Consider the following 24,566-nt stretch of genomic DNA (forward strand, 5'->3'; position numbering starts at 1 on the left):
AACCTTATTTTCTTTTGCCAATACCTTTGACACTATTTGACCCCCTGAACTACTAATCAGCTAAATAAATTCACTCCCAGGTCTTTGAGGTGCCAAATATTATTAAAAACCAAAGGGAGTAGGTATTCCTTTGTTTTAAAGGGTCAAAAGCCCAAAAGGTTTACTGCCTAGGCTCTAAATAATGCCTAATAATAGACATTATGTGTCCCTGCATTTAAGCTACCAACTCAACCCCTCACCCATTCCCTGCCACTTCTACCAAATACAAAACCTAGCCAAGTGCTGTATCTGTAAGTAATCCCCTCCAGCAACCTTGCTTTCCATCCACAGCCTTGCTGTCCCACACCCTGCTGGCATTATTAAGACATCAAATGTCAGTTCATGCTCTCGTACCTTTAGGCAACGCTCTGAACCCCCCTTAGGATCCAACATCTCCAAACCATTAACCTGCTCTGCCATCCTCGTGCCCCTGCTCAGCCCACTGGCTTCTATAAGAGTTAATGCTATGCTAATTCCAGGCATAACTTTTGCACTCTTGTGCAAAGTATTTAACCTCTTCAAACTGCCAACTCGGCCCTGTCTTTGTACAGACTCCACTTGGTATTATTATCACTGAATGTTAGAGTTTGGCACCTTACCTTTGGACAATGCACCCCACGCTTGTGTTTTGGCTTAAATATATGCTTGACCACATGCACCAGACAGCAGGTAAACACACATTTTGGGAGGAAAAGTGTGTGTTTATGTGAAAATCGTAAAGAGCTGGTGTTGAACTGAACCTTTCTCTAAATGTCAGCGAGGCTGGGCTGTCATTATGATTAGCATGAGAGACAAATAACAGCATCACATTGTCATGGTAACAAAGTTATAATCTCCAACAACAGAGGTGGAGAGAAGAGGAGCAAAGAGGGGAGACCAGACCAGACCATAGAGCAAAGGAGACAAAAGGAGACTAGAGGACAGGGAAGGAGAAGAGAAAAAAGGAGACTAGAGGACAGGAAAGGAGAGGAGAAAAAGGAGACTAGAGGATAGAAAAGGAAAGTATTAGAAAGGAAAGAAGGGGAGATGAGAGGAAATAAGATGAGAGGAACGAAGGTGAAATGAGACAAAAGGAGAGCGAGGAGACAAAAGGAAAGGAAAGGAAAGGAGAGGAGAGGAAAGGATATGAATACTCAAGCATGTTTGTGGTTGTTACAATTTAACATGGTTTTCTTACTGTGGTAAAGGCCATTGCTCATACATTAGTCAACATTCTCACTCTGTGGGTTTATTTTTGTAATACCAGTTACTATCTCAACATTGCATAGCTGGTTATTGTTGTAACATTTTGCTTTTAAGATTGTAAAGTAGGCAACCTTTCCTGTTCCCTGCCGTTGATTAATGACCTCATATTCTGTTAATTAGACCCTCAGCCCTGAGGCAGAAAGATTTAATTTCCCCTTCATCATCACTACAGAGAAAAAAAAAACTGATTAAAGAGGAAGGGATGTCTTAGAAAAGAGGAGAGAGGGAGGAAATGTGGATGGGATACAGAAGAGGACGAGGTGTCAGTGGTGAAAGAAGTACTCAGATCCTTCACTTAATGAAAAGTACCAATTAAAAGTGTGTGAATACTTCATTACAAGTAAACATCCTGCATCTAAATTCCTACTTAGCAAAAGCACACAAGTATTTTCAAAAACACATAAAAAAAGAAAGTTGGCCCCTGTGTACTAAGTTATTTTCCCCAACTGTTAGGTGTTGGACAAGTGGATGATAGAGAGAGGAGAAAGGAAGTCAAGTCTCACCTTGTGGCAGGTCTGGTGAGATGTATGGCACTTCCTGGGTGTTGATGTGTGTCCAGTCAAAGTCATCATAGGGATCTTGCTGGTAATCACACTGAGTGAAGCCCTCATCAAATGTACAGCTCCCTGCAAAGAGAAACACAGTAAGATTTAGTTCACCTCATAACATCAGTGGTTATTGACTGTATGAAGTAAATCTAATTTATTGTAAACATGAATTCCTCCCTGGTCTAACCCAGTAAAACGTCTGAATCTTTCCTGTATGTTGTTTTTCTGTGCGTGTCTGTGTCTCAGCTCATTAACAAACCACCAGGAGTATGAGCTCCAACAGTCATCACTCAAAGACAGTCAGGATCACCTCTGACTCAACCATCAGGGCCTTCAGCCGATCATCTGAGCCCATCGCCACATCCTCGGGACACCCATGTGTGAGCTGGCCGCCTGTGGCCCAGCCTAAACAGGAAGTCGCTCTAATACAGTGAGACGCCACTTGTCCCTGACGGCTAGCTGAAACAATCAACTTGCAATGATATGCGGCTTGTACTTGCAATATTGCTGATAGAAATAAAATGCTGGCTACTGCAAGCTATCTGATTCATTGACCTAAGAGGGATGCACGGCTTGTGTTAATAAAATGGCTAGGAGAGATATGGCTAAGAAAAGCCACAATGCCATCTGATTCAAGTCACTGGTCGTTAGTGGTCACAGATATGTGTCCTCCGTGTCCTTCTTGACTTTGGCCAAAGTAGGAGAAGATAAAATGTGCCATATATAGTTTTATGGTAGTGACATATATCATGATTTACATTGTACATATAGTACACAGTAGTTGTAATTAATTAACTAATCGTTTCAACTCTAATTAAAATAACCAAACCCAAGACGATAATGAATTGTTTTATCACAATATCAATATTATAGTGATTTATTGCCCAGCTTTAGGCTAAAGCCAAACATATAGGAACATGCATAACTGAAAGAACATTTCATGACATTTCATTTCATTTTTTTATGGCCACAAAATACATTTGCAAAGACATTATAATGTGAAATGTGCACATTTCCAGGTATTTTGAAACATTCTCGCATCTTTAGTTTTCTAGAGAATGGAAGTCATGAAAGAGCATTAAACCTAAAAACATTATACACAGATAGCACGCTTATACTATATCCACAACCACTAAGAAACTGAAGGTATACAAGAGCAGGCAACTATGAAGCACTATTAGCAACCTGCACTGCCGGCAACAACAATCTCCTAGCATTCAGTTTACACTGCAGCTTTGCTACCTGTGTCCTAGAGCGTGCTGTGGTGGCTGTGATAGAGAGCAGACAGACAGGCCCTCAGATACCCCACTGATCTGAGCTCCTGCTACAGAGGGATACCAAGAGGTGACAGCCGCCGCCGGAGGAGAAACAAGTTCACGTCTAACTAGGCGACTGTCTTCAGCTGCCGGCTGTATGGTTGGCTGTGACTCAAAGCCTCGGAGATGTACTGGATCACATTCCTCTCGGCATCCTTCTTTAAACCAGCCTCTCGTCCCATTCTATTCAATTAAGTCTTTGTCACAGCAAGTGACCTGCAGTCATAATGCGAAAAATGCTGGGACATGTAGAGGGCATGAAGTACAGCACAACAACACATATGGGTCTACTCCAAACTACTCCATTACAAACTCAGCTTGGATGAACAGAATCTAATTCAACAGATGTCTAACAAATGCTGCTGTGTGTGTGGGTGTGTGTGTGTGTGTGTGTGTGTGTGTGTGTGTGTGTGTGTGTGTGTGTGTGTGTGTGTGTGTGTGTGTGTGTGTGTGTGTGTGTGTGTGTGTGTGTGTTGAGCTCCATGACTTCCTGTCTCCTACAGTGTGTGTGTCAGTTTACATCTTGCTGTCAGGTAGCTCTCTCTGCATGGGTTAAAAGAGCAAAAGTGTGTAACTCTGGGGTGTATGTTTGTATGTGTATGTGAATATACTGCAACATAAGCAAGGACAGCTGTGTACAAGTGTAGCTATGTTTTCTGTTACTAACTGCCTGTATACAGAAAGGGTAACCTTGTGCATGTTATGCGGTTATGGTGAAAAATAATATTCTTTAACGTTTTCCACTTTCTTTGTAAAGAAATGTACCTCATAACTGTTAGCAAAGTGAGAGTTGGATTGTGTGGACCACATGCACAGTAGCACTATAGGGTTGTTGTAAGAGTAGAGCTTTGCTTAAATTAAACTGTGTATCTTTGTTCCCAAATTACTCCCAAAATGCTCAATCATTCAGACGCTCAGTAAATATGTTCAAGTTTAATTAGCAAGGTGGGAATATCTAAATTACCAGCTATGATTATTTAATAATTATGATCTTCCATGAGTTTGCAACCTATGATGAAACAAGATGAGCAGTTGTCATACATCAGTATCCAATAACTGGGTTTGATTGCTAATGTGCATGATAACACAATGTATTATACATAATTTGTCCAGCTTAAAAGCACTGCAGTTTACTGTGAAGCTGGTCTTCAGTGGTTAGCATTTAAAGTGTCAGACTAATGAAAATTAAAAACAGTTGAGGGAAATTTAGTAAGGTTAATGTCTGTTGTATGGAAGCTATTTCTTATAAAAGGTAAGCATAAAAACGAGATAAAACATTGATTCCTTCAAAGAATGGACTGTTGTGCTCAGCATTGCACCTGGTGGCTGGAAAGTAAAATTTTACTTTAGTATTACTAAAGCCTAAGATGTTTGGTATATTTTCTTAAAACGATAAACTGATAGGCCATAGATTTGACATTGTAGAAGAATGTATCCTTAGTTTACAGCATGTTTGGCCTCTGTAGAGTAATCATCTGGGGGTTTGTCACTATGGCCAAACCCTTTCACATGACTTATAGCCATCTGATTAATTGATATTATAAAAATAACCACTTTGGTTAAACATGTTCCAGACATACAGCGTATCTGTGCATTTGTACTGTGGCTGTCTGCATGTGTTAACTGTTTATATTGTATAACAAATCTCTACAACAATTTTCCAACTATATGCACGAGTGTGTGTCCAGATGGGTCATTATTGCCCCCCTCCCCTTCATTCACAAGGACACAGAGAGAGAGAGAGAGAAACCGACTGCATGCTAATCACTTCCTAATCAGCTTCTGTGATTGGCTGCCTCGCTAATGAAATAATGGCGACTCATTTGCATTATAAAATAATTAGAAGGACTTGATAAAGGCTCAAGGGCAGAGAGAGGAGCGACACACACACACACACACACACACACACACACACACACACACACACACACACACACACACACACACACACACACACACACACACACACACACACACACACACACACACACAAAGGACAGCCGCAGTCTTTTCTCAAAGATTGTTGAGTGGCATCAGACACAACATCTGCCACCGTCACTCAGATTCATTTTGTAGTGATTTGCATTGACCTCCACCTCCAGTAGGTGAGTCAAAGAAAAGTGCTTTGACTCAAACTGTTCAGAAACATGGGAGCAGAGAGCCCCCAGGGGGGGGGGGGGTCGCCGGAAAAAAAGACCACGTTCATTCCTCGGTTATTAGCTTAGATCATGATTATTAGTTGGCAACACGGCAAGAATATGTAACAATAGCTAGCTGGAGAATAGGTAGCATTAAATCAGATCTAACAGCTATAGTCTGCTCAGACAGAAGTCCCTGGGATACGCTTATCAAATGACGGTCTGAGGTGTTTTTTTTCCCTTTCTCTAGACAATTCCATAAACTCTATTATGACAAAGAAACTCAATTATAACTAATAGATGGCTAATTATCACCGCAGCGTGGCCTTGTTGGTGTACAATCAGTTAAAATAAGCTAACTTTACATTGCCTCAGCAGTTACTACTGGCTTTATACTGCAAAATGGCACTGTTTGCACATGCTTTGACATTGTCGCATGTGTAAGTAAATAATTAGGGTCTTCAATGCCACTGAATATAAGGCTCCATTACTGCAAAAAGCTCTTTGGCTGTTTTTGTTTGACTGACATTTGATATTTAATTGCATTCATTTTTGAATTCAAGAGATCAATAGTGACTCCAAGGAGATAGATGGTATATAGGACTTAATATTCTCTAAACCGTTTTAATTATAAGATGATGAGTCAATGTAGGGAAAACAGCTAAAGCAATCAGTCCTGTAAAGTAAAAAAGGTGAGATTTTTAGTTGAACTACATTAATTCTACTGTATGTGTGCTGGAGTGTCCAGCCTGGTTTGAAATGAAGAAAGAATGAGTACTTTCAGGCATCCAATCTGACAGATATAAGGTCAGAGTTCTGCATGCAAGATATGCAGATATGTGCGAGATATAAAAAATATGCAAAGTCATTGAGTCGAGATCATGTCAGCATAACTTTTATGACACCAGAGTCTGCATATTCAAGGAAATTTTCTTCTATCTTTCTTTCCACATTCACTGTAAATAATTTTAAGATAGTACAACGTAAAAACTGTAAGTTCCTCTGCTGCTCGCCCCCCCGTGCAGTATTTATTCTTTATGCAGTAGTCATTGTTTTGTAAATAGGCCTTGAATGTATATATTTTTTATAGCTTCTTATATTTGCCGTTTTTCCTTCATTGCCTCTTAGATTTACTTATTTTATAATATTTTAATTTGTCCCTTACATGTTCTACTTAATGTTTTTCTTTAATGGAGCCTCCCAGCATAAGCTTTCAAGACATTTGTACTTGTATAACAGGTGTAACAATAAACATATTACCTTATGAATGTGAGTTGACCGATCTCGGGTTGAATAATTAGTTCAAAGAAGAAGAAAAAATGCTGAAGTCAGATTTGTTTTCTTTTTACATTCTCAGTTTGCAGTGCTAGTTCTTTATTTGGCATGGGAAAAAAAAGTTTAAGGGGGTAGGGACTGGATTCCATGCTGACCCTCACCATGTTTAACACTGTTTTCATTACTATGAAAAGAAACAACCATGACTTATCTTAACGTGTATTTAAGACACACAGCATGTTCATATAGGTTTTCTTCAAACTATGAAAAAAGAAGCATCTCTGGTGAGTTTTAACTCTCACATATCACAGGCTGAGGCCAAACAGCATAAATCTGCTCAGGAATCTGAAGGATAAACCCCATTTCACTCCCCCGCAGACCAAAAAAAAAAATACACATTTCTTCTCTAATGTACGTACAGTAAATACTCTTGCTCTTTCTCTCCCTCTTTCTGACTGTGTCTAGTATTTATCAGCTCAGCTCCATTTCAGTCTGCAGGCAGAGATATAATCACCGGAGAGCAGATAAGACAGGATGAGTGAAAGAGGGTGAAAGAGAAATAAAGAGTGCAAAAACATGGAGAGGGACAGAAGACAAGGGAAAACAGACAAAAAGAAATAATTTCAGGGAGAGCACTCTTAGTCTGTTGATTAACTTTATTATATTGTTAACAAACATGCATAAAAACTTTCTTTTTCTTCTTTTGTCTTGTATTTCTATCCCTGTCTTTCCTGCATTAATAATGAGTTCAAAGAGGATTAAAATCTTTTTAGTTTGGAGGCATCACAATTATACCACATGAAGAGAAGAGAAGCTCCGTTTTGCAAACGGAAATCATTTTCAAGGACAATAATTACATTTACATCATTACAATCCAATTTTAACCATACAGTTTCCCTCCAAATCATTAACATTTTGGCAGAGTCCAGTTAAAAATGACGTTTACTGACCTGGATTTCTAACCATATATGGCTTTTTGGGACATTTCATACCAGTGAATCACTACCTCGGGTTTAGTTTTTGGCTCAAACACATGAAGATGGCTTAAGAAAGGAGAGAGGAATAAAAGGGAGGAGAGGAAATCATGCAGAAATTATGGTATAGTATCACTTTACTTGATCATACTGTATTTTATATTGTGTTATTATACACTATCTCTTTATAATGCCCTAATCTAATCTATACTCCTGTTGCTATGTTAGTTGTTTTTAATCTGTGTGTGTGTGTGTGTGTGTGTGTGTGTGTGTGTGTGTGTGTGTGTGTGTGTGTGTGTGTGTCTCACACACACACAGAGTGGCCCTGACCGCCTCAAGGACACTAATAAAGTTGTACCTTATCATTTACTTTTTGTGTCGTCCCTATTTTTTTGTTCTCTTTCTCTGCCTCTTGTTCTCTCTCTCCCTCTCTGAGAATAGGTGAAATTAGCCTGAAATGATACAAGGTGACATCAGAGAGGCAGGCGCACACACACACACACACACACACACACACACACACACACACACACACACACACACACACACACACACACACACACACACACACACACACACACACACACAAACTCTCACTCGTCACGCTTCAGTGGTCCTTGCAGCGCAGCGCGACGCCATCAAAGCCAAGACCCATATACACATACCTCGCCTATTAAACATACACACTGGCACGCGCAATCACGCACCCAAATACACACGACTTACACAGCAACACACATTCACACACACAGTGACACTCATGTATGTGCACACACTCAGAGCAGTAGTTTAATTGGAAGTGCTGAAGGCTGAAGAATTTCTCCTTCATCTCACAATGCTGTAATTGAATCTGAGACGTGTGGTGTGTGTGTGTGTTGTGTGTGTGTGTGTGTGTGTGTGTGTGTGTGTGCTCAGCTGATTCAGGAGTTTCCATTGACAGTAACAGTAAAACAGAAATGTGTGTTTTTCCTTCTGTGAGGAGCCTTTCTGTCCTCCCATCCCTGACTATCTCTTCACCTCACCCCGCTCCTCTCTTGGGGTTAATGCTGCTTTTCAAATCAAATTCATACCCAAGCATTTTTCAAGCGCCACATTATTTTCCACAAACTGATGATTTGGCCGTACCGCTGTGTGGTGAAAGGCAGCCCCGACCTCCATCGCTGCATATTGGCATTTCATTGGCCAAAATGTCTGGATGAGGTATGTTTTAACAATAAAACGGACTGATTGCCAACAAATAGCACACTCACTGTATTTGGAGTACCTTCTTTGTAAAGTTGTGACTACATAGACTTTTTCTGTTGAATGTGGCTCTCATTGATGGCTCTCATTGATGGTTCTCGTTGCTGGTTCTGGTTCTGGTTATGCTATATGTTGTAAGACAAAGACAGTTGAATGTGGTACCTGAAAACACATCTCTGCTTGGACAAACGCAAACAAAAAAGCACCATCAGCAGACAATGAGGCGTGAACGACTTACTAATGAACGCCATCACAGCATCGCTGTCCCACAATACAAAAGGAATGGGAACTGAACTGCGAGGAAACGTCTTTTGATGCTACAGCGGATGCTTTTTGGAGTATTTGGTTCTACATGGCACATGTCCACATGTCTCTCACTCTTTCCAGCAATGTTGCATCAACTGTAGTCTGGAAAAGGTTGTAATGTTGTAATATGGATATCAATTTCAGCCTCAAAATAAAATTTCAGTATTGATCAGGCAATTAATTATTCCTTCCATAAGCAGCTAGCATGTTGATTATTTTTTTAATTAACTGATTAGTCATGTATTATAATAGATCATGAAACTAACGCTGTCAAACGTGTCGATACTTATACCACCTGTGCTGTTTTCCATTAGTTTTATAGTTTGTAGCTCCAGCACCTCAGCTTAGCCTGATAGCAGGTTTTTTTTTTCTATTTCTTTCTCTATCACAATACCACATGTTTAAAACCATCCATTATTCATACATTCGAAAACCAAAAGATAATATAAAACAGAATAACAGCAAATCCTCACATTTTCATGTTTTGGGGTATTTTTGCCTGCAATTAAAAAAACAAAAATGTCAATGTCAATTAATTTGCTGTTGGTCAACTAATCTATTAATCAGCATTAATACTGTATGTAGCTTTAAATTCCTCATGGCCGTGATAATTATACAGTACATCCTAAATGACCTGTTGACAGTCAACATGACACTTAAACCCTAAATACATCACACCTCTATGGGAATATCTCCTTTCTTTATTTCTATCTTCGTCTGACCACTATAAACCGTATACGCTGTGTGTGTGTGTGTGTGTGTGTGTGTGTGTGTGTGTGTGTGTGTGTGTGTGTGTGTGTGTGTGTGTGTGTGCGTGTGTCCAGAGATAGCTGTTAGCACTGTTAGCAGGGGTCGAAACCTTTCATAGACACTATCTTTATGGCATTCACCTCTCTCCTGTGCTTTCTCTCTCTCCCTCTTACGCTCCGGGTCTATCTCTCCATCGTTAATCTCTATTACTATTCAAATGCTGACATTTAAAGCAACTTCACATGCAGACTGACTCGCTGACTGGCTGGCAGATAAGGCTAGGAGAAGAGAGGAGGGGGTGGGGATGATAGAGAGACGGAGGGGCGAGAAAATTGGGAAATCCTCCTCACCTCTCTTTTACCTCCCTCCCCCCTTCTCACTGTCTGTGAATGAGTTCACTCATACACTCCCAGAGGGAGTCAGATTTCACTCGTTCTCAGGAAAGCTGAACCATATCCTCCTCTTTTTGTGTGTTTGTTCACTCATTTATCCCCCCCTTCTCTGTTTACTGTCTCCCCGTCCACTCCTTTCTTTCTGTCTCCGTCAGTGCAGGTTACAATACAGGTACAGTTTGCTACCTGAGGTTCCCATTTAACAATTGACTGTAAAACATGGGTCAATAGGTCAACTTTTCTTTGCTTTTCTGTAGCAACGAGAGCTGAACTGAAACAGACAGAAAAAGTTTTATGGCCAGCAATTAAGTCTTAAGATGGCTCTAGACATTGGTAGCTTATAGCGTCACCGAAAGAGTAGCCCATAAACCACGATCTGATCCTATGTCAGTGTGTGTCATTCTGAATGAGTCAGGGGGGAGTAATTATTGAGCCCTGAGACAGCACTTAGCTCGGCTCAGAACTGAGAGCACCGCTGGTAGTTTCTTTTAAGTAAAAATCCCCAAACAACAAGTCCCAACTGGCTGCTCCTCTCCACCCTTCATTGCACACTTGACCTCAAAAATGCTGACTGGCTGACTGACTCACTACAGACACTCAGCCTGTATAAACTTTAACCGTACTGTGACTCCAAGTGGGAAAAATGTAGAAAGCAATTAATATTTTTATCGCAAATCTCTTCGTCAATCATCTAAACATCATGTGAGTGATCTGAAAGTCATAAGATAAAAAAAAAAACATTCCAGGTTTTACTGTACAGTGTTGTAGACACACACAATGTGAATGAGGCTACATGGACAAGTCCCATTGAAATATACAAAAGGGGCCTGGACTGTAAAGCGATCAATACTGGACAGAATGAGGTCAGAATGATTGCTAGCGGTTGGTGGGCTGCATTTGGACGGAGCAGAGAGCCCCACACCTGTATGTACGCACATGCCACTGGATCCGGCAAGCTTCTTTACCCTGTGAAACTAAACCATTCATCATGTTCTCCTTATAACTAACTGATATATTACCAGGAGAATACAATCAAATAATGCTTGATCCATTGTAGAGGATTTAAATGGGCCAATAACAGAGCAGACAGGAGGCAGTTTGTTTCTGAGCCAATCAGGGCACAGCAGAGGTTTTGGACTGAAAAGCAGGTCTGGTGTGGACGAGATAAGAGCAGAACAAACACACATTAGACACCAACCCCCACATAATTGCACACACACTCAAACACACCCACACAAGGTAAGTAGGGCCAGATGGGGAAGGAAAAAGAAAAATGTACAGAAAACAAAAAGGGAAGGGAAGGAAAGAAAGACTGAAGTGGAAGGAAAGAGTCAGAAAAGGGAGAGGAGGAGGAATCTTGGAGTTTAGAAAAGAAAGGAAAAAACACACCCGGGAGCTATAAGCAGGTTAAATCTGAAGCAGCTAGCTTAGCAAGTCAGCACAGAGGCTGGTGACACACTGAACTGCCTGGCTGACTCCTCCAATTGTCCAGCAAGCTGGTTCAAAGGCTGGCTGACTGATTTACTGACTGACCGACTGGCGGGTCGGATTTAGTCTATCCTGTGTTTGTGCAGCCGAAGCACTTCTGTTGTTCAGCCTGTCGGACAAAAAGCAGTTCTCCACACCGACACACAAAGAACAACCTGAAACAGCACTAATAATACTGGAGAGGCCGACAGAGACGGAGAGAAAAAAAAGACGGAGACAAATAAATAAACACACTTCTTCACGCCTCTAAAACATCCAACTTCAAAGGAGATAAAAGCGCCTAAAATAACAATTGGAAAATGTTTCTGGGACTTCTGAAACCAATAAAAATCAAATATGAAAAAAAAAATCTCAAATAGAAGAAAATAATGTCAAAGAAGCTCTTTTATCTGTGGTTGTGACACAGTTCTGTCGAACAACAAAAGATACCTAACGATAGCATTTACTGTCCTGGAGGAAGTTTACTTTTCACTGCCAGCACAGAACAAGAGCACATTACCCAGCGGTGGAAACCATAGAGACCCAAACAAAGGGAATAACATTCAAGTGGGAAAAAACATGCTAGCAGGCCAGACAACTACCAAAGCACCTAGTTCTGAGACTGTCTGCAGAGCTAAACATACATTACACATTTCTGTTTGCCTGTCATGATGGTGGCTGTGCTGAGGGTAAAAGCTACGTCTGCAATGATGACAGGCATAAATAAAAGGCCGTTGCTGTGTGTCACAAGTGCCAAGACCGTGTGTATAAATGTAAAACAACATAAAATAATATTTACAGCTATGTTTGCATTGCTGTCAGTAGGTTTACATTCAAAGGCAGGTGTATATTAAAAGGGGAATACTGTTTAATGCAACCTGGTCTTGGCCATCATTCCTATCAGAGATAATAATAACATTGCTCTCATAATGTCAATTGTTGACATCTGGGAAGATGTCAACATTGCTAAAAATACATCAGAGGTCCTTTATAAACATCTAAATACATTGTAAACATCTACAGTATACAATATCCTCTCTAATACCAAGCCTTGTCTTCAGTCACACTTAAGATTGATTTATGCTTCTGCAGAGGCTCCACGCAGAGCTTTCGTCGTAGCCTACGTAAGTGGCCTGAAGTTTATACTTGTGCATTGGTGTGTGCGTCAAACTCTTTAAGAGAATAGCAGGGCCGGAAAGTGTGTGCGCGTGGGGAATGTGTGGTAGAGCGAGTGAAAGAGTGACGGCAATTAGCTTCAGTGCGAGTACCGACTAGAGTCCTAGTGAGAGAAACAAAGTGTCTCACCTGTGTTTTCTGACCACGGTGGGAAATCTGAAGCAGGAAAAGTTAACCCTCTCCTTGATTTCATGGTGTTTATGGAGAAGGAGAACCAGGAAATGAGTCGGGGGAAATGCAACGCTACCAAGCCACGGCCAAGGGACGTGTAGTTTCATTTTTTGAGAGGTGCACATCAGGCTACGGCGTGGGGTCCGCCGTGGGGTCCGTGCCTCCAGGGTACCCACGAACGTAGCCCCGGCGTAGATTTAACGCAGCAGCATAAATCACACTTTAGATTTTTCTGGCTCAACTTTGAGCTACTGCACTTACCGTAGTTGTGCGCAAACAGTTTTCCTGTGCATTTAAGGATAATTTTAAGCTTTACCTCAAAATGGAGTAGTTAAAAAATCTGGCTAAACTGTAGGCTTGTTTACTGAACATCTGATGGCTTGTGTTTTGTTGCCCTGTTTGACTGCTGCCGTTTTCCCAAATCTCAGTAATCACTTTTGTAAGTATGCTAGTAAGTTAAGCGTTATTTAATCAGGAAGTTTCATTAAGACCAGTATCTTTTTGCAAGAAAGTCATGACAAATTACATGCTGTATTTTTAGGAAGATTTTAAGGTCAGCCACACAAAATAATCATCACATAGACACACTGATTAAAAACAATCACAAATATGATTTAAAATATTAAGTACAACTTTAAAGTTGCCCAGGAATGGGTTTTGCAGTTCACTCCAGTAGTGGGGTACCAGAAACCAGTGTTCCTCAGTCTACCCCAGTTGTAACTTCACCACCAGTTCTAGGAATGTGTAGCATCTCATGTTTCAATTACAACACCAATTCTTCAAAGCGCAACAAAAGCGAAACTGCAGGAATGTGAACACACTACTACTACTCTACTACTTTCTCCTCCTGTCTGTTTCCCCTCTCTCCGTCACAATCACACAATCAGACACACTAGCCTGGAGACTAGAGAGAACACATACTGCAGAGTGTGCATGAATGTGAATGTGTACGTTGTCACCTTCAGCTGTAAAGAGTGGTCAAACGTCACTTAGGGGCTGAAAAAAGAGAGACGTGAGACAGAAAGAGAGAGAGAGAGACAGCGACAGAGAGAGAGAGGAAAGAGAGGGCAAAATAAGTGCTACAGAGAACGCCACTCCTCCTCCCTCCAGGTTCATGTCGTACGTGTGTGTGTGTGTGTGCGTGTTAAATGAGTTTTGGGAGTTGCCGTCTCTTTACGATAGCTGTAACTGGCCCGAGGACAGCTGTTATTACACTTTACAACAGGGAAATACTGTATGTGAGAGCGTGTGTGCATGTGTGTGTTTGAGTTTTCAGGGAAACATGGTCATGTACTTGTTGCTTGTGTCCCCGTGTGAGTTAAATGATAAAGAAAATTAAAGATGCTGTGGATGGGGCTCATTTGGACAACGAGCCATTTTATATAATTATATAATTTACCTTGATTCAATAATTCACCCAAGTCTAGTTATACAAACTCTTATTTTTTTTATAAGTGTATGTGTATGTGTGTCTTGAAGCTAAGGAGTGGCTCCTGGGAGAGAGGGGCAAGTTACCTACAGGGGAGTGGTCTTTGACTGTAAAAGATAGAGTGTGTGTGTGTGTGTGTGTGTGTGTGTGTGTGTGTGTGTGTGTGTGTGTGTGTGTGTGTGTGTGTGTGTGTGTGTGTGTGTGTGTGTATTGTTAAATAACAAAGCCTAGAGCAGTCAAACCAGTTTCTGACTCACATTTAGGTTACAGAGCACTGCCTAACTCTTTGCAGTTATCTTACGTTTACCTTGACGTTCCACTTCTGGGATTGCTCCAGTGTAGCAGGAAATTCCACTTGTCTGTTTCCTTCCGCTTTCTTTGTGTTGGAATTTTGAACTCCGGTGGATTTATGAGGACTATGGTTAACTGCACCTCAGATCTCTGCAGGGTAAATTGAGACAGCTAGCTAGACTATCTGTCCAATCTGAGTTTTCTCCAGCACAACTATTTTACAGAGGCTCCGTGCGGAGCTTAGCGCTGCCCATGACAATTGTGATTGGTTTAAAGAAATGCCAATAAACCAGAGCACGTTTTTCTCCCATCCCGGAATGCTATGTGGAGTAGCCAGACCCGTTTTTCTTTTTTTACTTGGCAAGAAATAAAAAAATAAAAAAAATAAAAATTCTGAGATACCGTACAAGGATTCTGCCTGGCCTTGACAACAATACGTGCAATGTGACAATTTTTTATTCACTGTAAAATCTTTGAGCACTTTTAAACTGTATGAATGCAAAGCTGAATGCAAGTGCCCCAGTGTCACTGCAGAACTCTGTTTGAATAATGATATACTGAAATGATAAAAACAGTGAATTAAAAACAGTATTTCCTCAAGGATGTCGGCCGTGTAGCTGACCATGAAATGTCTTTTTCATGTGGAGAGTGTGTGCACATTTTGAGGGGCTGTGGCCTATTGCTCTAGGGCATCAGACCCTGTTTGATCAGGCATGGACTCGCACTAAAACGCCTTTAATATCAGCGCCATGGCATACACACCCATTCCATTCCATGACCTCAGACCCAGACATGAACACTGCACAGGCTGCACAGAGCAAGCGCTACAAGTTAGCTCACAATGTACTTTTCATAGTAACACAGATTATTTCCATGACATTTCATTTATGCAGCACAGGGAGCCTATGGTACTCATACAAAGACTCCTGTTGCTAGCTGTGAGCCGCTTACATTCCTGTTCTACCTCTTCCCAGTCGAAATTAAGAGAGAAATCAATTTCTATGGGGACTTTTTTTTCTTCTTATAAACATGATCTTTAACTGAAATGTTTTGACGAGGGAGGAACAATTTAATGTGATACTTTCTTTACTGGCCGCTGTGGGTAAATCTTCTTTTGCATGCGCCCTCTGGAGAGATCAGAGGTCAAGATCTGATGCAGCACCAGATGCCTAAAGCTTGTAAATAGTCACTGTTAGACATTTCAGCAGTACTACATGTCACTGCACAGTATCCTATGATTATTATAGCTGAATAAATTCAGCAATCTCCTTTCAAGGTGACCATAAACCCTGGATTGGAGTGCTGGGCTTTGATCACCACAGATGGCACAAACCTCCTGTCACAACATGTCTGTGTTTTGGCCAGGTCTGGTTAGTTGTCTGCAATTGGTTGACAACATCGTGCTTCATTCATGTTGATCTCATAATTGGTTAGGCTAGGTAGAGTGACTTTGAAACAAATCAAAGTCTGATGACTTGGAAAGAAATCATCACCTAAGCAGTGCCAGATGACTTGACTTGGGGGAACATTTTTATGTCAGCTCTGCGGTGCATTCTGTAACATTTTTGTATTGTTAAAATTTCTAAGAAATTAATATTGTTACTCCAAAATGATATATCAAATAGAATGTAGATCAAGAAAGATTCACTCTAGTTGGCAGAAAGTAGCTGCTTATGAGTGTTGCCCCACATCTTTTAAACTTTCCCACAGCATTGTCCTTTCTATCTTTGTCTCTCTCCCTTTTGTTTTAGAAACATGCACATTCACAAGCTCTTACTCCCATTGCGACACGTACGCCACAATGTGTGCCAAGTAATTAACGCTGTTTGTGTTTGTTCTGTGAACAGTTTGGAACCTTGCTAATGGAAAACAAGTACAGACTAAATGCTTTTTTTCATTTATCCCATCTATCTCTATCCATGTCCATCTTCTATCCGTCCCTCCTCCTTCCCTCCTCTTCTTGATCACTCATCCTCCCCACCGTGACCACTAAACACACACAAACACAGTCTATCGCTTTCCTTCTCCTCATCCCTCCATGTCAGTGCCATCGCTCACAGCAGCCAGGCAGAAAATGCTGGTTCCTTTCTGGTTTGACTCACAAGGAAACCATTGGTTGTTATACAACGACCCAAACAATCACTGCTCTGTTTGGTTGTTGACTTGTGTCTAGGCCGAACACACACATACACCCTGTCACTCTCTCTTTCTCTACAGCGCGCACACAGGCAAATCCAGAGCGCAGTCTTTTTCTTGCTCACGCTAATGTAAGTAATCAAAGTGGACAAGGGGCTTTGTAATGCTGAGAGAGCGAGGGAGACAGAGAGAGGGGGAGTGAGGGATCATCTCCTTTAACTGTCCACTCCTCTCTGCCTCCTGTCCTGCAGGCAAGGGGGAAGGGAGGGAAAGAAGGATGAGGAAAGGAGACCATGAAACTGATAGTGACAGAGGCAGAGGAAAGAGAGGATATACAGACGTGATGAAAGAGGAGATAAAACCAGTTCCCCCACTTTACCAGCATTAACCACCCATTCTGTCCTCAAACTGGGATTTTGCAATCGTAACATTTTTGTTTTCTTTCAGACTAAAACAAATCCTCTGGCGATGCACAATGTGGACCATTTCCTGAACATTTACTCCATAAAACCCAAAACGGACTGTAATTTTTCCAAAATCACTACACAACATTACAGCAAAAAGCCTCAACTAGCAGTCTGTTGCAGCTGCATCCTTTGATTTACAACAAACCTACATTCATCAGCAAAACATACAGAAGAAAAATGTCTGCCATAACAACAGATGCAATTTGAGAAAACATACACACACGCACATTGTACAGAATAATTGGACTGCACAGTGTTGCCTAAAAATGTGCATGTATACTTCCACATATCTCTCTGAATGCATGCATAGTGTGTGTGTGATGTTATGAGTGTGTGTTATGTTATGCCAAGGGCGTTGTGTAAAATCCACTCGAACAAACAACTTGAAGAGTAAAAAACAGCTTCCTTGGACCAAATTTTTAGCCATGGGCAATGTGTGTGTGTGTGTGTGTGTGTGTGTGTGTGTGTGTGTGTGTGTGTGTGTGTGTGTGTGTGTGTGTGTGTGTGTGTGTGTGTGTGTGTGTTGGTGAGGCTGTGTGTGTGTGTGTGGAGTGGATTGCTTTATGCCTGGACGGACATGAAAGGTGGAAAGAGAGAGAGAGAGCATGCACACACGCACACGCGCACACACACACACACACACACACACACACACACACACACACACACACACACACACACACACACACACACACACACACACACACACACACACACACACACACACACACACACACACACACACACACACACAAAATAGGAAAAGCCTTTTGCCATCATACTCATGTATGGATGCGTGAACAGACAATTGAATGCACCCATCTCTTTTCAGTATAAACCCAGAAGACACAGACGCACAAACACACATGATTATTGTGAATAGTGAAGCAGAGAATTCTTCAATAGTCAAGGGTGGTGAAAGGAGAAGAAGTAACTAACTAAGTTACATCTCTCCACCCGATGTGTAGTGATTGTGATGGCCAGACTCTTTCCTTGTTTGGGAGAATTTGGAGAAGATCAATGTAATTTTAAGAATAGCCTGTACCAGAAAGGTATGTTCATGTCTCCTAAGAGAGAAGTGAAACCAAAATTTGCTTCACCTCTTTCAGGTAGATGGAGAGAGGTGGGACCAAGTGGAAAATCATGCCAACATCGACCTCTAACAAAATCTGTATCTGTGGTAAGCTATAATGATAGTTTCTGTGCTGACTTGACTCTCTCCACTGTCAGAGTCTAAAGTGGAAAGAAGTGTTAACTTTGCATTTAAAGTAGGACTAGCCAGTTAGTAGCTGCACCTCCTAAGCACCCGAATGGTCGACATGTATCTCCTCAAACTGATCTTTAGAATATTAAACGGGTAAATCTGTCTGTAACAGCAGAAAGACTGAATGGAGGACATTCCTCCATATAGCTGAAGCTGATTTCATTATAGATAAATGAGATTCATCTATTAAATCTCTTTCTTTCTTTCTATCTTTCTTTCTCTTTCTTTCTTTCTTTCTTTCCTTCCTTTCTTTCAGTCCATTTCTCTCCCTTTCTTTCCTCCAATTCTACCTCTCTCTCCCCCTTTTATTTTTCCCTTAACGTTTTAACTGTCTGTCTTTCTCAATATCTGTCATTCCTTGTATTGGTCTTGTTATCTGTGTAATATAATAAGTATGCTTGCAGATGAGTCAGGGGAATAAGAGAATAGATGAGGGTAGAGGAATAAAAAGCAGTGGATGGTAGAGAGAAACCAGGAGGGAAGAAGGGAACAAAAAAAGAAGTCTCTCTCTCTCTCTCTCTCTCTCTCGGCCTCTGATACAAGCTGGCCACAGTAATACAATAAAGAACTTGGCTCAGCTCTGTGCGTCTGTTTGCATGAATGTGTGTGTGTGTGTGTGTGTGTGTGTGTGTGTGTAAGGTAGACGACACCTCTTACTCCCTACTCTCTGTCTCATCATTGCAGCTGTTCCACAGAGGTGTGTTTCAATATATCACCCTGTAACACACACACACACACACACACACACACACACACACACACACACACACACACACACACACACACACACACAAATACACACAAGCGGTCCCTGCTTAATAAGCAGTATTCAGAGCTCCTGGGTTTATAGAAGCTGAAACTGCACTCCTGCACAAAAAGAGTCTTTCATTCTTTCCTTTGGTCCTTCTTCATTTCTTTTTCTTTATTCCCTCCCTTCTCCTTTCGGTCGTCTTTCTTTTGCTACCATTTCTTCCTTTCTTTAATATTTCTTCTCGTCTTGGCTCCTTCCCTTTATTTGTTCTACTTCGGCTGCAGTTCTGCTCTTATTAATTTTGTCTCTCTCCTTATTCCCCGATTAATTTGTTTTCTTGACCCTCAATCTGTGCTTCATCCTTCAGAGTAACTTGAACTTGTACAAAACGATTTAAACCAATGGCTAGCTCATTCAATGGCCATCACACAAGCTAAAGATATGGACACTAAATCAGAAAAATAAACAAGCTAAGTTTATCGGCTGCTGGGTGTAGCTACATCTTTAGCGTGCAGACATTAGAGAGGTGTTGATCTTGTAATCAAACTCTCAGCAAGACGAGAGAGAACAAAGCGTATTTCACAAAAAGGTTCAACTATTTCTTTGAGGAACAATTATATAAAATTAAGGGTTACCCTGAACATGAGTACAAATGAGATTTAGCATGAAAAAATCTGTAAGTGTAAAAGATCTAATAGCAAATAGGAGAGTTGGGCCACATCTTTCACATCTTTTCATTACAGCAGTTCCGGTTGATTTAATTAATTTCTTTGCTTTACTGTGAAGCTCTGTCAGTTGTCCAGTGATTTTTATACATGGATAGAACAGAAGGCAAAGAGAAAACAGAAAAGAGAGGAAAAAGAGCAAAGACGCCAGAGGAGGAAAGTGGACACCTGGATGAGTCCTGAGGCTCTGCAGGGAGGAGGGGAGAAACCAAGGAGGGGGGAGGATGGGTGGAAGGGTGGGACGTTTCTTTCAGCTGTTCCCTGATATGAGTGTGTATGTGCTGTTAAGTGTGTGTGTGTGTGTGTGTGTGTGTGTGTGTGTGTGTGTGTGTGTGTGTGTGTGTGTGTGTGTGTGTGTGTGTGTGTGTGTTTACAGTCCATATGTGCATTAGTGCTGGAGGAGTTGAACAGGGGGTCGTACCAGATGGACACACACAAATGACAGATTCCACCCACTAGCCTCATGTGACCACAATTCAGCGGTTCTCCTGATTGCTGCTATTCCACATACATTATTCTTACTTTTAAAAGCTGCAACATATGAGCAGGAGATGCTTTGGCGAGGGTAAGTGAGATTTTCTGTCCAATTCAACAAACTGAACGGTTACAATGTTCTTTGCTCTTGCTCTTTGAATTAAATGGGTGCAAATTGTTCTTCTGTGGCACTGATTTCAACAGCTGTCAACTAATTCACATGTTGTTATATACTTGTACATCAAAGCAGGTGTTTCTCCTTTAAATTACAGATGGGAAACACCAGCTGCAACATAACTGACTGGCAAGTGGCCAGAAGTGCAAAGTGTCTAAAGGCGCTGACACACCAACCCGATTATCGGCCGTTGGACAGTCTGGCGAGGTCGGTGACCCGAGTTGTTTGGTGTGTTCTGTGCTGTCGTCAGTCGAAGGAGCCATCGGCGTTCATTTTGGCCGATTCGACTTGTTGAATCGTAAAATATGAGATCGTATTCCGAACGAGCCGCCATTATGGTCTGTTTCGGGAGAAACATTCGGGAGAGGTCAGACCCACGTGACGCGTTCGTATTTGTAATTAAAAGATTTCAATTAATTTTACAAAGTCCCTTTCTTACACTGTAGAAGAACGGTATCTTGTAATTATTTTCATTATCGATTATTATTATTTGTTTCTGGCCTATAAAATAGTGAAAATGCCCATTGCAATTTCCCAGAACCTAAGGGGACTTCATATTGCTTTTAAGTCCAACCAACTGTCCAAAACTTAAAAGATTATCAAAAAATACTACAAAAACAAGCAAATATTCACATTTGAGATACTGGAACTAGTGAATTTTGGACATTTTTGCTTAGAAAAAGGACTTAAATGATTAAAGGATTATCAAAGTTGTAGTTGCCCCCTTCATTTTCTGTTACTAATCGGTCAAAAAACTAACTGTTGCAGCTCAACTCATTACAATATATGAAAACGTCCTACAATGAGTCTTTATAGTATTAATATATTATTGTATATTATAATATAATTATTCGATAGTTCGGCTACTTGTCAGGTCTACACAGAATTATTCTCATAATTATAAAGTGGACCCTTCAAAGCTCAAATTGTGTCTATTGACCCTGATCAACCTCTAACACACACACACTCAACACACTCACTCAACACACACACACACACACCCCACATAATATCCTCACCACTCCACTCACCACTCCATTTCTCATCCAGTAAACTAGCTCTCTGTGTGTATGTGTGCGCCTGTGTGTGTGTGTGTTGTGTGTGTGTGTGTGTGTAAACTGGGGTGAAAGGTTAAATGATGGCCATTAAGATTCATCTCTGAGTTCACTACCAGCAAACCACACACCCACACACACCGAATCAGATGAGGGTGGCCTCTGTCATAGTGCAGCAATTGTCTCTCCTCTTCTGTTTGTCTCTCGCCTGTCAACCAGGCCAATTCAAATCACCGAATGCATAATGAATGCAGTAATTGCAGCAATAAAGCATTGGTAAAATAAATAAATAAATAAAAACAGAGATCACAACAAGCTACTCATTTTGTTGCTTCTCCCTTTTTAGCTTAAAACTCCTGTTTTGTTAAGTGATTTTGGAGAGGCAAACTTTTTCATGCTTTATAATTCCTGCATAAATCACTTTTTGTACAACTGTCTCTGTGGATCTGTTGTGACATGCCATCTACACGTTTCATAATATTGGCTCTCTCTGCCCTCCTGCTGCCTCCTGGGATGAATAAAGGAAAAGAGGGATAAGGGTGAGAGGGCGAGAGGCTTCCAGATAGAGGTGACGAAGAGATGGAAGAATAAAGTGGTGATTGAAGTCATTCCATCTTCACACCTACAGATTGGAAATCCCCAGCAATTTCCTAGTTTCAATTTGTTTACAACCCAAAAAGTGTGTGTGTGTGTGTGTGTGTGTGTGTGTGTGTGTGTGTGTGTGTGTGTGTGTGTGTGTGTGTGTGTGTGTGTGTGGGGGGTCTCTCAGTTAATCCCTACCTCACTGACTAATTGACTGACAACAAGGAAGTTACTGGCTGACTGACAATCTGAACTTTTACACACACACACACACACACACACACACACACACACACACACACACACAACACACACACACACACACACACACACACACACACACACACACAGCATGATGACTGAGTGGACCCTGTGTCAATCCCAGCATGCCTCTCTGCTCCGAGGCAGGAGATTGTCATCGCCACAGTTACTGTCAGGACGCATCATTGGTAGCCGTGGCAACTAATTAAGATCCGCCTGTCAGGCCTGTGGTCAGTGTGCGTGTGAAACATATACAAACAGACAAACACATTCGTCTAATTAACTACTTGTCATAAACACACACATACACGCACACACTCACTTTCTTCTTCAAACAAACACTTATATCCTTGTAGAGACTTATTCATATGGAATCTTTTGGTTTGTTTTTTGTACGAATGACAGTTAATCACAACACTTGGTAGTGTGAAGCAGTGGTAGTTAGAAGTTGTTAGAAATAGAACCGACGCCTATTTTTCACGCGAGACGCGAGCGTGTCGGAAGTGTTTCCAGGCAAAATAGAATAGGAAAATATGTTTATATGTCATTTAGACACGAATGCATATTAATAAATGACATCTTGATGTTTGAAAGTCTAGGTTTTGACATCAATGTAGATATAAATGTAATACAAAATTTCAGAGAAAAGATTTTCAAATATTGCACCTGTCATACAGAACGAAATATTCTGTAACATATTTTGCAGTCAATACTGCCGACGTTGTCTTGCTTTAATCAAATCAGTAGGCTATTCATAAAGGGTAGGATAGGCTATGATAACAACGTAGTGTGTGTGTGAGTGATGGTCCAACATCAGATATATAGCTATATAGGCTCTTTACAGCTACACAAAGTTGTTATAAACGGACAGCCCACTTATCCATTTTTCAGAGTTTGATTCGGTCGGCGCTATGTCCCGAGATCAGCCCTCCCTGTACCTAGCAGCAGGAGCAGCGCCGCGTCAGACACGCTTCTGGTGTGTAGGACACAGAAAAATCCATGCAGCTGAGACGCAACAGAAACGCCACGCTCGCGCGACGCGTGCAGTGTGTAACCGGCCTTAAGCTCTATTATCGAGGCAAATACAAGCATCAGATCAGGACTCTGTATCAGCAGATATTCAATATTTTAAAAATCTGATCGGGATCGTGGGCCAAAAATGCTGATCGGGACATCCCTAGTAGAAATACTCAGTTACAATTAAAAAGTCCTGCATTGAAGATGTTATTATATATTATATTATATTATATTATTATTATTATATTATATAGAGTATTTTCAGTAAAATGTACTTAAAATAAGTAAGTAAGTAAGTAAAAGTATTTATATAGCTTGCTTTCTCTTATCATTATTAGATTATTACTCTTATGTGTAAGAAGCATTTTAATGTAGTAGTTGGTCGAGGTGGAGATCATTTTTACTATTTTATATATCTGACATTTCATAGTCTAAACCATAAAACGATTTGTCATATTTTATAGTTTGTAAAATATTAATATGTAAAGTAACTTGTAACTACAGCTGTCAATACGTCCCTCTAAAATGTAGTGGAGTAGAAGTGTTAAAAACTATGATATGGGATTACTCATACAGGTAAAGTACAAGTACCTCAAATTTTCTTCTTAAGTACAGTACTTTAGTAAAAGTACTTAGTTACTCTCCACCACTGCTGTGGGTATTTCTTTTTTTTAAATGGCTTTTGACAATGATGGGCAAATTTTTGTCTGTCACTATAGCTCTGTCTGAACTGTCAAAACAAGTGACTTATATACATCGTCCAGTTAACTAAACAACATGAAAATCATGCTTGAGCCAGTTGCTCTGTCTCTTTAACATACTACTAGTGAGCATCCACATCCATCCAGCACAATAAGCAGTGATGTGGGTTCACTGACTGAAAACTGTGTGTGTGTGTGT

The 24,566-nt window shown here is 40.9% G+C and overlaps 1 protein-coding gene across 23 annotated transcripts in view; it reads right to left on the bottom strand.

The window, feature by feature from the left end:
• The window catches only part of ptprk (protein tyrosine phosphatase receptor type K), a 114,219-nt gene that overhangs the window by 67,287 nt on the left and 22,366 nt on the right, over positions 1 to 24,566 (bottom strand). For all 23 annotated transcript variants that reach the window (XM_039781251.1, XM_039781252.1, XM_039781241.1 and 20 more), the window contains one exon: positions 1,788 to 1,910. In XM_039781251.1, the coding sequence (XP_039637185.1) occupies positions 1,788 to 1,910 (123 nt within the window). The remainder of the gene's footprint in view (positions 1 to 1,787; positions 1,911 to 24,566) is intronic.

Source organism: Perca fluviatilis, chromosome 18 (genome assembly GCF_010015445.1).
Source record: "Perca fluviatilis chromosome 18, GENO_Pfluv_1.0, whole genome shotgun sequence".
NCBI lineage: Eukaryota > Metazoa > Chordata > Actinopteri > Perciformes > Percidae > Perca > Perca fluviatilis.